The sequence below is a fragment of the Sorghum bicolor genome, chromosome 4 (assembly GCF_000003195.3).
Source record: "Sorghum bicolor cultivar BTx623 chromosome 4, Sorghum_bicolor_NCBIv3, whole genome shotgun sequence".
In the NCBI taxonomy this organism is placed as follows: Eukaryota; Viridiplantae; Streptophyta; class Magnoliopsida; order Poales; family Poaceae; genus Sorghum; species Sorghum bicolor.
Window position 1 is genome coordinate 3,331,791 of NC_012873.2, and position 11,254 is coordinate 3,343,044.

General features: G+C 42.0%; 1 protein-coding gene across 2 annotated transcripts; it reads left to right on the plus strand.

The window, feature by feature from the left end:
- LOC8074629 (centromere-associated protein E) lies at nt 206-10,438 on the plus strand. 2 transcript variants are annotated; one of them, XM_021459804.1, is made up of 9 exons: nt 206-536; nt 617-808; nt 927-6,788; nt 7,261-8,062; nt 8,192-8,880; nt 8,975-9,104; nt 9,186-9,267; nt 9,357-9,471; nt 9,876-10,423. In XM_021459804.1, the coding sequence occupies exons 1-8, from the start codon at nt 465-467 to the stop codon at nt 9,454-9,456; spliced, it is 7,929 nt and encodes a 2,642-aa protein (XP_021315479.1). In that variant the 5' UTR covers nt 206-464; the 3' UTR covers nt 9,457-9,471; nt 9,876-10,423. The 2 variants fall into 2 exon arrangements, with proteins under 2 accessions (XP_021315479.1, XP_002451542.1); XM_002451497.2 differs by having other exon boundaries at nt 207-536; nt 7,258-8,062; nt 9,876-10,438.

Below are 11,254 nucleotides of genomic sequence, written 5' to 3' on the forward strand. Positions count from 1 at the left end.
CCAGAAGCAGCAGTTTTTGCGCGAGGAACAGAACATGTGAAGAGCAGACGGCGTGTGGGGACCCGCAACTTGCGAGAGGGAGACGCGAAAGCCGTCGCGTTCCGTCCGTGCTCCGGCGTCTCGAACCGACACCGGCCCGGGCCCCGGCCACCAACCCGACCGGGCGCGGGCGCGGGCGCGGGCGCAGGCGCAGCAGGCCCAAACCCACGGTAACGTGGAACACGAATCCCTCCTGTCAATTCCTCCCTCCCCTTCCTTCCTCCTCCTCGTCCCTCCCAAATCCCCCCAAACCCGAGCGCGCGATTCCCTCCCGCCTCCCAGATCTTCGAGGTTGGCGCCAACCCGCTCCGATTCGGGCAATCCGCCGGCCCGCGCCCTAGGAGGTCTCCGCGGGCGGGATTGGTTGATGCCTCCCCGCCTCGCGTGACCGCTGCCCGGGGGCTGGTTGGACTGGAGATCTCCGCATGGATCACAGGGGCGGCGGCGGCGGCGGCAACAAAAATCGCACCGATCTCCTCGCTGCCGGACGGAAGAAGGTACCGAGTCCCGCGAATTTGCACTCGTTTTTTTTTTCCGGGGGAATTTTGATCGAGCGTTACGTTTACCTTGCGTGCAGCTGCAGCAGTTCCGGAAGAAGAAGGAGAAGCGGGGTCCCGGCAAGAAGGCCGACGCCGACGCCGACGCGGAGGCCGAGGAAGGGGCGCCCAAGGCGGCGGAGGAGTCTGTGCCCGAGCCCAAATCGCCTGTTGGGTTGAAGCTCCTCGCCGGGGAGGGCAGCGGCGGCGGCGGCGGGAGCACTCCATTTGAGGTGAGGCTCGAGCACTAAAGTGTGATGCTGTGGGTTTTGAGTGGGTTGCTGCTCCTGCTGCTGTTCCTAGCTGTTGTTGCTGGGTGTGTAATGCCCGTCTGTCGATGACTCAATGCAGGAAGTGGAGAGGTCCCAGGCAGAGCAGTGCAATGGCGAGGGGCCTGGTACCGTGGGGTCCAGCTCTGCGGAGAGTACCGATGCGGTGCAAGAACAGGAGATAGTGCAGGAACAGGAGACGGGTGATGGCTCCGATGCGCATAATGTCGGGACCAGTGAGCAGGGGATTTCGGAGCAGCGTGAAAGCCGGACAGCTGATGGTGAAGATCCACCAGTTCAGGCTACCAGTGGAGATGGCATTGGTGGTGATCTTGTAGGAGGAGCTCAGCTGGTTGATGTGGATAGCATGGAGTTGAATGCTTCTTCTCAAGGTAATGGAGCAGACGGTGATTCCAATCAACTAGGGGAACATCAGCAGGTGGAAATGGATGCTGTTGACAGGCCAACAAGCTCCAATTTTGAAGAAGTTGCCGAGGCGCCAATTTATTCTCAAGACATTGGAGCTGATAATATCCATGATGAAGGGGCTCAGGAAATGGTGATGGATGTTTCTGGGAGGCCATTAGATGGAGACACACAGCATGATGTCGAGCCCACAGCTTCTGCCAAAATAGATGCAGAGACTACACATGAAGAACAATCGACTGCTGCAGCTTCAAATGAGATTACTGAGAATACTGCGAGAAGAGGCACTGAGGACGAAACTGATGGAGTAGACAAGGAGGCTGTCCTAGAAGATCCAAGCACGTCACATGTAAGCGATGAAGCTGTCACTACAGATGATTTTAGTGTACAGGCCAAGCCAACAGCGGATATGCCACTTTGTGAGCAGAAGGGGGATCCAGCTTTGTCTAGAAGTGCGGTACTGCAAGGCATTATGCCAGTTCATTTCGAGGATATACAAAGTCATCTGTTCTCTGCAACTCTATCAAGGGATTTTCTCCAGTTGCAGCTTGATGAGGCTGCTGGCCTCTATTCAGATTTTACACAACAGTCTTCTGATGAGACCACCAAGCTCCAGGTACTACTAAAAGAAACTGAAGAAAACAAGCTAGCAGTTGACAAAGAGCTTCATCAGTGTAGACATGAGCTCTCCAAGGCGAACACAGAAAAGGGACAACTTGAACTGACCATGGCTTCCCTGAAAGAAGAAATCAGCACTAGCAACGCAAGGTGCACACATTTGGAGAGTGAGCTGCATTCCTCCAAGGAGAGCACAGAAAAAATGCATAGTGAATTAGCTAACAGCAGATTGTTACTGGAAGCTCTGCAAAAGGAGAACCTGGAGCTTATTGCAAGCCTTGCTTTTGAGAAAGAAGCCAAAAAAGAAGTTGAAGAGCAGCGGGACCATCTATCTTCTGATTACAGGAAGCTTTTATCGGAGTTGTCAGGTCTCGAGCTTAGCCTAGCTTCTGTGAAAGAGGAAATGGATGCTAGCAATAGCCGATGTGAAGTTTTGGAGTGTGAGCTGCGTTCCTCCAATGAGAATTTGAATCATACTTTGACAGAATTGGCAAATTGCCAGGCTTTATTGGAAACATTACAGAAAGATAATTTGGAACTATGTGCGAATTTTGCCTCTGAAAGAGAAGCAAAAATGAAACTCGAAGAAGACAATTTGTCTCTATGTAATGAAAAAGGCAGGCTTTCTTCAGATTTATCTGAACTAAATGACAAATTGCAACTTTCGTATGCCAAGCATAAGCAGCTTGAGTCACATGTCAAAGATACAGAAACATACTTCGGACAACTCACTGAGCAGCTAATTGAGGAAAATCTGTACACAATTGGCAGCATTGATATTTACCAATCTACAATCAAAGACTTAGTCACTAAGTACAATGTGGTGCTGGGACAATTCCAGAATGTTATGCATCAAGAACTTCATTTGGACTCGTCTGAAGTCACTACTGAGAATGCTGAAAGAACCATTATGAGCCCTAGACTCGTTAACCATGGTAGTAATCAGTGTTCGCTTAATCTGGCCAATGCGAATGACTCATGTAACTCAACTGCTTTGCAGTCGCTGAAGGACCATATAGAGGTGGCAAAAGGTGATTTGCATGACCTTGAAAAGTTGCTAGAGAGGATCTCCTCTAGGTCTGATGGACGGGTCCTGGTATCAAAACTCATTAAATCCTTTGAGTCAAAGGGAAGCGACGATGATACTGGACCGTCTGAGGGGGAGCATGATAATTTGCAAAAGTCATCTCGGGAGATGCTATGGCGCCTAGGGGAAAAGTTTATGGTAATGGGCTCAGATATTACAAAAGCTGAAGAATATGTGGCTGAACTGTGTAACAGAATTGAACTTTATGCCAAGTCTACTGTGCAGCATGATGTAGATAGACAACAGACTGTTGTTCTTGAGGCCAAAATGGATGAACTTGCTGGCAAGCTGAGCAACTACAAGGATGCAATTGATAATCTGCACAATCAGGTCACTACTTTGCAGCAGGATGCAAACAGTGATGCTGGAAAGCTCATTAATCAAGCAGAACTGTTGCAGAAGGATGCGGCAGAAAGGATTTTCATTCTTGAGAAGGAGAGAATGTCTTTATCAGATTTACTCAGTGAAGTAACAAATAAGCTCACCTCTTTGGGAGGTGCTGTATTTCCTAATGATTCCAGTGAAAGTGAAGGTCTCAACTTCCACACTTTGAGCTGTGTGGACCTTGTTGCTAGATCATTCCGAAGTCTTCAGGAGAAATTAGAGGCTGCTCAAATTGATAATGCTCAGCTCAATACTTCTCTGGTGGAGCTCAGTAAAGCAAACAGTGTTGCTCAAGAGAGGAGTGAACAAGCAGATGGAATTGCCAAGAAACTGTATGATTCCCTGCAGGAACTTCTATGTGATTCACTTACAAGTTCAGATGAATTTGGGGCAGGATACAATGTTGATGAACCAATTGAAAGTCAATATGAAAGACTTATTGAGCATTTAAAGATTTTGTTGCATGACCACCATTCTGTGCTGTCAACTAATGCTGGCCTTGAGTCGAGGCTGTTGAGTAAATGTGAAGAAGTTGAGGAGCTCAACATGAGATGCAGTTCTCTAACAAAAAATTTGAATGAAGTTTGCATTCTGAATGAGGAGCTCAAGTCAGCTTCTTCAAGTAAAAATGCCACACAAGATGAACTACACAGTAGATGTCTAGCTGTAGCAGAAAAGTTGGCTTCACGCTCAGCAAATGATTCCTCAGCAGTTCAATTGATATCTGATATTGGTGAAGGGTCTAGCAAGGAAGATCATATTCTTACCACCCTTCTCCCATTCATTGAAGAGGGTGTGGCTTCATGCATCGAGAAATTTGAAAATGCAGCTGAAGAAATTCGCTTGTCAAAGATATGCTTGCAAGAGATCAGCATGTTTGACCAGGTTTCATTTGAAAAGTGGTCTTACCCCTTGCCCACATTGATTAAAGAGGAAATTTTACCAAAGCTGTGTGATTTGCAAGACAGATTCGAACAGCTCAATGCACTAAACATTCAGCTGGAAACTGAAGTTCCAGTCTTGAAGGATGGCATGAAAATGCTGGATGAAGCTCTTGGAACTTCACGTACTGAGCTTCAGAAAAAGGTTTCTGAAGTCGAACAGTTAGATCAGAAACATTCATCTGTCAAGGAAAAACTTAGTATTGCTGTTGCAAAAGGTAAAGGTTTGATAGTGCAGCGTGACAGCCTTAAGCAGTCTCTGCTGGAGAAGTCTGGTGAGATCGATAAACTCACACAAGAACTGCAATTAAAGGAAACATTGCTGAAAGAGTTGGAAGCCAAACTCAAATCCTATACAGAAGCAGATCGAATTGAAGCCTTGGAATCAGAGCTCTCATACATAAGGAATTCAGCTACAGCTCTAAGGGATTCATTTCTTCTAAAAGACTCTGTTCTTCAGAGAATTGAAGAAGTCTTAGAAGACCTAGACTTGCCAGAGCAATTTCATTCTCGAGATATAGTTGAAAAAATAGAACTGCTGTCAAAGATGGCCATTGGGACTTCTTTTACTCTACCTGACGGTGACAAGAGATCCTCTGTTGATGGGCATTCTGAGTCTGGTGCTGCTATGGATGTCATAAACGATGAGCAGAACTCAAATTCAAATTCAGTATCTGATGAAATGAAGAGCAAATATGAGGAACTGAATAGGAGATTCTATGAGCTGGCTGAACACAACAATATGCTGGAACAATCTCTAGTGGAGAGGAACAGTCTTATACAGAAATGGGAAGAAGTCCTTGGCCAAATTAGCATCCCCCCACAGTTCAGAATGTTGGAAGCAGAAGATAAGTTAGCATGGCTAGGAAACAGACTCTTGGAGGTGGAACAGGAGAGAGATTCATTACAGTTGAAGATTGAGCATCTTGAGGATTCCTCAGAAATGCTTATTGCTGATCTAGAAGAGTCGCATAAAAGGATATCTGAACTCAGCGCAGAGGTTGTTGCTATAAAGGCCGAGAAGGATTTCTTTTCACAAAGCCTAGAGAAACTGAGATTTGAGTTCCTTGGGCTCTCTGAGAAAGCTGTTCAAGATGAGTTTGTTAGAGATAAATTGCGAAAGGATTTATCTGAACTGCGGGAGAAGTTAGCTGAAAAAACCGAGGAGAGCAGGCACTATCATGGAATGGACACTGAGATTCACAAACTGCTGAATTTGGTGCAAAACACATTGCAGGATAGCAGTAACCCTGAAATTCCATCGGGAGGCGTTTCTGCTGTGTTGTGCTTGGGAAAAATGCTGAGGAAACTTTTAGATGACTACGGTACTCTTTTTTCCAAGTCTACTGAAGGCAATTTTGTTGAGAGAGAGATTCAGTTAGAGGATATCAAGCCATCTAACGATGCCTCTAAAGCAGACACTGGTGTGTATGAGAAAGAGACAGAACTAAATTCTTTAAGTAATGAGTTAGACCATGCTCGCAACAATCTGGCCTTAGTGGAGCAGGAGCGTGATGAAGCTGTGGAGAAGGTGCAATCACTAATGCTGGAAATTGAGACCTTACATGCTCAAAGAAGTAAATTGGAGGAAAATGATGCTGAGCAGATGCAAAAGTATCAGTCACTTGTTCTTGAACTAGAATGTCTGGGTAAGCAACGGGACAATCTGCAGGAACAGTTAAATCAGGAGGAGCAAAAGTGTGCCACACTGAGGGAGAAATTAAATGTTGCTGTCAGAAAAGGGAAGGGCTTAGTGCAACACAGAGACAGCCTGAAGCAAACTATGGAAGAGATGAATGCCGTGATAGAGAAACTTAAAAGTGAAAGAAAACAACACATAGAATCACTTGAGACTGAGAAATCATCTTTAATGGATCGATTGGCTGAGAATGAGAAGAGCTTGCATGAAACAAACCAGTACTTGAGTGGACTATTAAATGCTTTAAATAAAGTGGATGTTGCCCGGGAATTTGATATGGATCCAATCACCAAGGTTGAAAAGATGGCAAAATTTTGCCTCGACCTACAGTCAACAGTGGTTTCATCGCAAAATGAAGTGAAGAAATCAAAACGAGCAACAGAGCTGCTTCTTGCTGAGTTAAATGAAGCTCATGAAAGGGCTGATAACCTGCAGGAGGAATTGGTCAAGGCAGAAGCTGCACTTGCTGAATCTTCTAAACAATACAGGGTTACAGAATCTGCAAGAGTTGATGCTGTTCGTCAGCTTGAGCATATTATGCATGCACAGTCACAAACCAGGAGGAGGCAAGCAGATCATTTGCTGGAGTTGAACTCCACCAGCAGTCAACTTAGAGAAGTCTGCTTTGAACTTTCACACCGTCTTGTTAATACATTCAGTAAGGATGTGGACCTTATCTGCTATATGGAGAACTTCATGAGGTCTTCTGGTAAATGGATGGATGGCACAAATATGATGGATGTACCGATTGCCTCTAAACATGTTTTGTCCAACCGCTTAAACAACAAGGTATACTATGCTATAAGTACACTTTTTTATGTTTTGCCTCATTTCGAAATACTCACAATAACTTCTGTGGTTTAGCAAGTTTTATAACATTTTGATGGTTAACTTGTATGCATGTATCACCATACTTATATCGAAGACATGTAATACTTCTCATTAACTTGCATTTTTTTGCAAAGCTAGATAAACTCCAACTTATTTTTCTTTATTAAATGAGATTTGTATTATTTAAAAGTAATATTTATATATATAATACAACCTTATCTATATTTTCTTGGTACCTTTTTGGTTCACCATGGAAGTTGTCAATATTTTCCTTGTAATATGTAATTTCCATCCATAGTAAAATGGAAACTTAATGACCTTGCTTTTTCCTGTGGTGAAACAGTACCCACAGATGTTATATGAAATTCAAAGAGTGTTGCTTTTTTATTTGTAGCAAGTCCTAACCACTTTCTAATTGCTTTTACAGAAGGCTCATATTCCAAATGCTCCTTTGGAAATTAAGATGGACGATACCGATGAAAGTCAGTTTTTGCATCATCTTGCTATTGCATGTCATGCTTTGTCTGATTGTGTAAAGGACTGTAACGATCTCAAAAGAAACATTGATGAGCATGGCTTTTCAGTTGAACAGAAAGCAACCGAGCTATTTGATGTTATGTCCACGTTGCAGAACAGGTTCACTTCTCAGCATAATGAGTTGGAATCTTTGAGAGCAAAATTTGTTGAACTACAGTCAGAGATGAAAGAAAGAGATGAGGAGATTGTATCTGCGCGCAGGAATATGAGCTTGCTATATGAAGCATGCACTAGTTCAGTTGCTGAGATTGAAGGAATGAGTGATCTATACTCTGATAACCACAGCTATGCTGTTGAACATTCTGCGGATGAATGCATAAAGTCAATAGTTGAACAGTTAGTTATGGCTGTAAAAACTTCTCAGAACAGTAATGAAGGTAGCACAAAGGAACTGAAGGCTACTGTTCTTGAGTTGCAGCAGGAGCTTCAAGCTAAAGATATCCAAATTAGTACAATCAGTTCTGAGCTATCATATCAGTTAAGGGCAGCTGAATCTTCTGCAAAGCAGCTCTCAGTTGATCTTGAAGATACAAAAACGGAGCTCCAATATTTGGAGAAACAAGTTGATGTGTTGCATAATCAAAAGAAGGATTTGGAGACTCAATTAAATGAACTTAAAAATATGGAATCAGTGGCAAGTGAGCAGCATGGAAGAATTGAGAAATTGACTGATGAACTAAGCAGAAAAGACCAAGGTGAGCTGTCAGAACATTTTGGTTCAATTGCTTGTGTTTTGTTCACTGCTACACGTTTTCATGTAATTAAAAATAACAAAAAAAACCTTTGTTCCTTCGGTTGTTCATGCGTTTTTCTGTGTTCTGCAGAAATTGAAGGTTTGGTGCAAGCACTCGATGAAGAAGAAAAAGAGCTTGAAATCTTGGAGAATAAAAGCCTTCAGTTGGAGCAAATGCTGCAGGAGAAAGAATTTTCCTTGAAGACCTCAGAAGTTTCTAGGACCAAAGCTCTAGCAAAACTGACGACAACTGTTGACAAATTTGATGAGTTACATAGCTTGTCTGAGAATCTTCTTGCAGAAGTAGAAAACCTTCAGTCACAATTGCAAGAAAGAGATTCTGAGATCTCTTTTCTGCGACAAGAAGTTACAAGAAGCACTAATGAACTGCTAACCACTGAAGAGAGTAACAAAAAGTTCTCATCTCAGATAACAGATTTCTTGAAATGGTTAGAAAGGACATTGTTGCAGTTCGGTATGCACGCGGAGAGTGCCAATGATTATGATTGCACTCAAGTTCCTGTCTATATGGATATGGTGGACAGAAAAATAGGATCTCTAATAGCTGAATTAGATGATTTAAGGGTTACAGTCCAAAGCAAAGATTCTTTACTACAGGTTGAGAGGACCAAAATGGAGGAGTTGATGCGTAAATCAGATGCTCTAGAAGCCTCATTAAGCCAAAAGGATTCCCAAATAGGATTACTTCGCAGGGATAGGGTATCCAATCAGCAGAGCAGATCTATAAACTTGCCTGGCACTTCAGAGATTGAGCAAATGGTAAGTATGTTTTATTTTGTGGATAAAAGTACCTGATTAATATGTATTGGAGTAGTTTATTTTGTGCTTACCTGTGTATTCAATTTGGGTGCAGAATGAAAAAGTAAGCCCAGCTGCAGTTGTCACTCAGATTCGAGGTGCACGAAAAGTCAGCAATGACCAAGTTGCTATTGATGTGGAGATGGAGAAGGACAAGCCTTTTGATGACGAAGATGATGACAAAGGTAAGCATATGTCCTGCATCTTACTCCTAAATACAGTTTTTCACTTAGTTTTGTTCTCTGATTTTACATTTGGTATTGCAGCCCATGGTTTCAAGTCATTGACTATGTCACGCTTTGTTCCTAAATTCACTCGACCGGTATCAGACAGAATTGATGGGATGTGGTAACTGCAATCTCACATGTTACTTCACTGATTGGCAATTTGTGATGTTTTGGTGGGGCCACTAATTTTCCTTTTTATTTTGTTAACAGGGTCTCAGGCGATAGATTGCTCATGAGGCAACCGACCTTAAGACTTGGCGTCTTGATATATTGGATTGCACTGCATGCGTTGCTTGCTAGTTTTATTTGAACTCTATGTGTAAAGGTGAGCGATGATTTTACTAAGCAAGAATTTAACATTCTACTGTTATGGCTCTGCTTTGTGTATGTTGAAATAACAGTCTTGCACTCATGTTTCATCTACTAGTTGCTGCATAGCATATGCACCTGATGATAATTGATAAAAATATGTTGGACTGGTTTGCTGAACATTCATCACTGTAGCATTGGTTTGATGGGAATCAATGATTTAGGAAATGAAAAGCTAATGAAACGAGCACAACAAGTAATTCTCTTAAATAAATAATTGTGCCAATAAAATGAGTATATCAGTGATCTAGGAACCATCTTGATAAATGTGCACTGTTGACTGTTCTATCATGTTTTATCTTCATAAAATTGAGTTTTTAGTTTTGATCATGTTAATTGACTTCTCTTAATGTTATGCAGCTGTAGTGACCTCCTTGGCGAGTGACTGTACAGTATTATGTGTCTATGTCCATAGCAAGTTATCTAAGCAAAAGCAGTTTGCACTAATACCGTGATTCCTTTTGAAAATGTTACCGGATGCTTGAGCCATATTGGCAGCTGCGAGACATCTTCAGGTGCATTTTCACCCATCTTCCTGGTGCTGTGATCCCGTCATAGCTTATTAGTTTAGGTCCAGTGGCATGCAATGATACAAATGGATGGAAGAGAACTGAAGGAAGCAGCTGCAAAGAACCCCCTGTACATACATTTTTGTTTGCTCTATTCTTTGCTTTTTAGAAAGATGGAGGGCATTCTACATGCTAGCATCTACTTACTACACTATATGATACAGGATTACAGGAAAGTGACATGTAGTTTTGGAAGTTAGGGTTTTGGGATGGTAACAGGTTATCCCCCTCCCTTGAGTTGGCCCCCTTTATACTTTCTCAACCCTTTTCGTTTACATGTACAACACAGTGATTATTTCATTTATTATTATCCATAATGTGCAATGGGGAGCTTGCACATTTTATTTCCTTCAAGTGAAGATATGAGCAGGAATTTTATGAACACGCCTGAGGGCTGCAAAGTTCATGCCAGGGTCTTGGGAATTGGGACTGCGCTGGAAAGTTACCATAAATTGATTTGTATTACTCTGACTACATTTTTTTTGGACAACATCGCTTTTGACGAGCAAACTTGACCAGCGGGGTTTTCAGTGTTTATAAACTAGAACTAGCCCATAAAAAATGTCATCCTAGATTCAAACTTTCTTAAATTTAATTAGGTTTATTTATAAAAATTATCAATATTTGTATCATAAATAGGTAAATTTTTTACATATATTTTATGATTATGATGCTTACTACTATTACGTATTGTAAATATTTTTATATTTTTGCTAAACTTAGGCCTTGTTTACTTCCAAAAATTTTTTAAGATTGCTCGTCATATCGAATTTTTAGACGCATGCATGAAGTATTAAATATAGACGAAAATAAAAACTAATTGCACAGTTTGGTCGAAATGTACGAGAAATCTTTTGAGGTTAGTTAGTCCATGGTTGGACAATAATTATTACAAACAAACGAAAGTGCTATGTTTCGCTTCAGTAACTAAACAAGGCCTTAGTTCACCCCCAAAATTCCAAAACTTTTCAAGATTTTCCGTTACATCGAATCTTGCGTTACATGTATGGAGCATTAAATATAGATAAAAACAAAAATTAATTGTACAGTTTGTCTGTAAATCACGAGATGAATCTTTTAAGCCTAGTTACTCCATGGTTGGACAATGTTTGTCAAATAAAAACGAAAGTGTTACAATATTAAAATTCAAAAAAAATTTGGATCTAGACA

Bases quoted from the DNA above. Each gene is read 5' to 3' on its own strand.
- LOC8074629 (XM_002451497.2), top strand. From the start codon at position 465: ATGGATCACAGGGGCGGCGGCGGCGGCGGCAACAAAAATCGCACCGAT. The intron at 537-616 runs GTACCGAGTCCC...CCTTGCGTGCAG, and splicing joins TCGCTGCCGGACGGAAGAAG to CTGCAGCAGTTCCGGAAGAA. The intron at 9,105-9,185 runs GTAAGCATATGT...TTGGTATTGCAG, and splicing joins TGACGAAGATGATGACAAAG to CCCATGGTTTCAAGTCATTG.